The sequence below is a fragment of the Suricata suricatta genome, chromosome 11, assembly GCF_006229205.1.
Source record: "Suricata suricatta isolate VVHF042 chromosome 11, meerkat_22Aug2017_6uvM2_HiC, whole genome shotgun sequence".
Classification (NCBI taxonomy): Eukaryota; Metazoa; Chordata; class Mammalia; order Carnivora; family Herpestidae; genus Suricata; species Suricata suricatta.
In genome coordinates, this window is record NC_043710.1 from 3,347,094 (window position 1) to 3,349,148 (window position 2,055).

At 65.9% G+C, this 2,055-nt stretch overlaps 1 protein-coding gene across 1 annotated transcript in view; it reads right to left on the reverse strand.

Annotated features, from left to right (window-relative positions):
* Positions 1-1,604, reverse strand: part of CCND1 (cyclin D1) — an 8,977-nt gene extending 7,373 nt beyond the window's left edge. Inside the window, exon 1 of the mRNA XM_029957251.1 lies at positions 1,265-1,604. Within this exon, the coding sequence (XP_029813111.1) occupies positions 1,265-1,462 (198 nt within the window). The 5' untranslated portion in view covers positions 1,463-1,604. The remainder of the gene's footprint in view (positions 1-1,264) is intronic.
* Positions 1,605-2,055: the final 451 nt, after the last annotated feature.

Genomic DNA, 2,055 nt, shown 5'->3' on the forward strand with positions numbered 1-2,055 from the left:
GGCCCGCGTGGGTGCTCCGGGGTCCGCCAGGCCGGGGCTCGCCCCAAATGGGGTGCGGGGCCGCGGGGCGGGCCGCGGGGCTGGGCGCCGCGCTCACAGCGTCTGCGAGACACAAAGGTGGCGTCCCAGGCCGCCGCGCCGCATTTCCCCAGACGTCATCTTTTCAAAAAATATTTAAAAATATAAAAAAAATAACTGGGTACATAAAAAACCCCTGAAAATGACCCTCGGGCGGCCCTTTACCCAGGCCGGGGGTCGAGAGCTCGTTGGGGACTCCGGGGAGAGCCCCAGGAATTCAAACTCGGTGGCCCCCCCCTCCCCCTGGGCGCGGGCGCCGTTTCCCTCTCGCAAGGGCACCACGCCGCACTTTCAAAAATTATTTAAAAATATTTGCGGGTCTCCCGGGCGCCCACTGACGGCCTGAAAATGTGCCCCGGGCCGCCGGCTCGCTCCAGGCAGGTCTCCCAAGCCGAGACCCCTGCAGACCAGGGTCAACCCCCAGCGTCTCGGGGGCCACGCGACCTTGCAGCTCGGCGTGCTCTCCGGCCCAGGCTGGCCGTGCGGGGCGCCCCGGGACTAGCAGCTTGAACAATGGGGCCCCTCTTCCAGAGCGGGGTCCCCCCCAAGCTGCGCGCGCTCCGTCCCCGCGCCCCTCCCTCCGGTTCCATGCAGCCGCGCGGCCCCTCGCAGCGGCCCCAGCGCCTCACCGGCCGCTCCCCGCCCCCACCCTACCCCCAATTATTAATAAACACTTTTGCTTTGCAATAAAAGAACAAAGATGGCGCATAATACTGGCACGAGAGGCCCTTGCATACGTGTCCATGGATATTAATTTAAAAATCAAATCTATGCCCCCTCCCCCTGGAGCAGGCGGCTCGCGGCCGTGCCGCCTGAGAGGAGGCGCAGCGGGGCTCGGGCGCAGGCAGGGGCCACAAAGGGCGCCCAGGCGGCCGGCCCGCACCCTCGGGCCAACTGGGGTGCCCCTAGCATTGGCTTTCTCACCCGAAGGGACCCCTCCCCGACCGCTCCACCACCTCCCCCCCACCCCGCCAGGATAGGGAATCTCAAAAGACCCCACCCCCACCTCTTATTCGTTCAAAAATACCCGCAATATCTATGTATTGTGAAAATGCGGTTCCTAGCAACACCCCGGCAAACTTCACAGTTGAGGTGGGTGAGAAGGGAGGGAGATGAGCGGCAAAGAAATGTAGGTTTGGGCAACAAGTTGCAGGAAAGTCCTACGAAAGCGCCCGAAGCCCCGCACCTCCAGCATCCAGGTGGCCACGATCTTCCGCATGGACGGCAGGATCTCCTTCTGCACGCACTTGAAGTAAGACACGGAGGGCGCGCAGGTCTCCTCCGCCTTGAGCATGGCCCGCAGCACCCGGTCGTTGAGGAGGTTGGCATCGGGGTACGCCCGGCGGATGGTCTCCACCTCGCAGCACAGCAGTTGGTGTGCCATGGCTGGGGCTCTGCTGGGCGGCCTGGGGACGGCGGTGGGTCCCGGGTCGGTCCGCGCTCGGCTCTGGCTCCCGCTGCCCCGCGCTCCCTCGAGCTCGTCTGCCCCACGCCGGAGCGCGCGGACGCTGCTGCTCGCTGCTGCTGCGCCGACAGCCCTCTGGAGGCTCCAGGACTTTGCAACTTCCAACAAAACTCCCCTGTAGTCCGTGTGACGTTACTGTTGTTAAGCAGAGATCAAAGCCGGGCAGAGAATGGGAGCGGGCGGGGAGGGGAGGGGGGCGGGCTCAGGGGGAGGGGGCGCGGGCTCTGAGCGCCGGGGAGCGGAGAGGGGCAGAGCCCAAAAGCCATCCCGGAGGCGCCGCGGCTGCCCCGCGGCGGAGGTGCCCCCGAAGCCTGGTTTTCATAGAAATGCAAATCGCCCGAGGCTGCCTTTCTCCCCGCCGCCGGGGAAGAGGGGTGCAAGGGTGTCTGCCCTCCCCGAGTGGGTCCCCTGGGATTTGGGGAGTGGGTGGAGGTGTCTCTGCAGTGGGGGCAACTGGGGAGGGGGCGGGCCACACGCAGCCAGGGGAGAGCGCATGGACGGGGGGGGGGGGG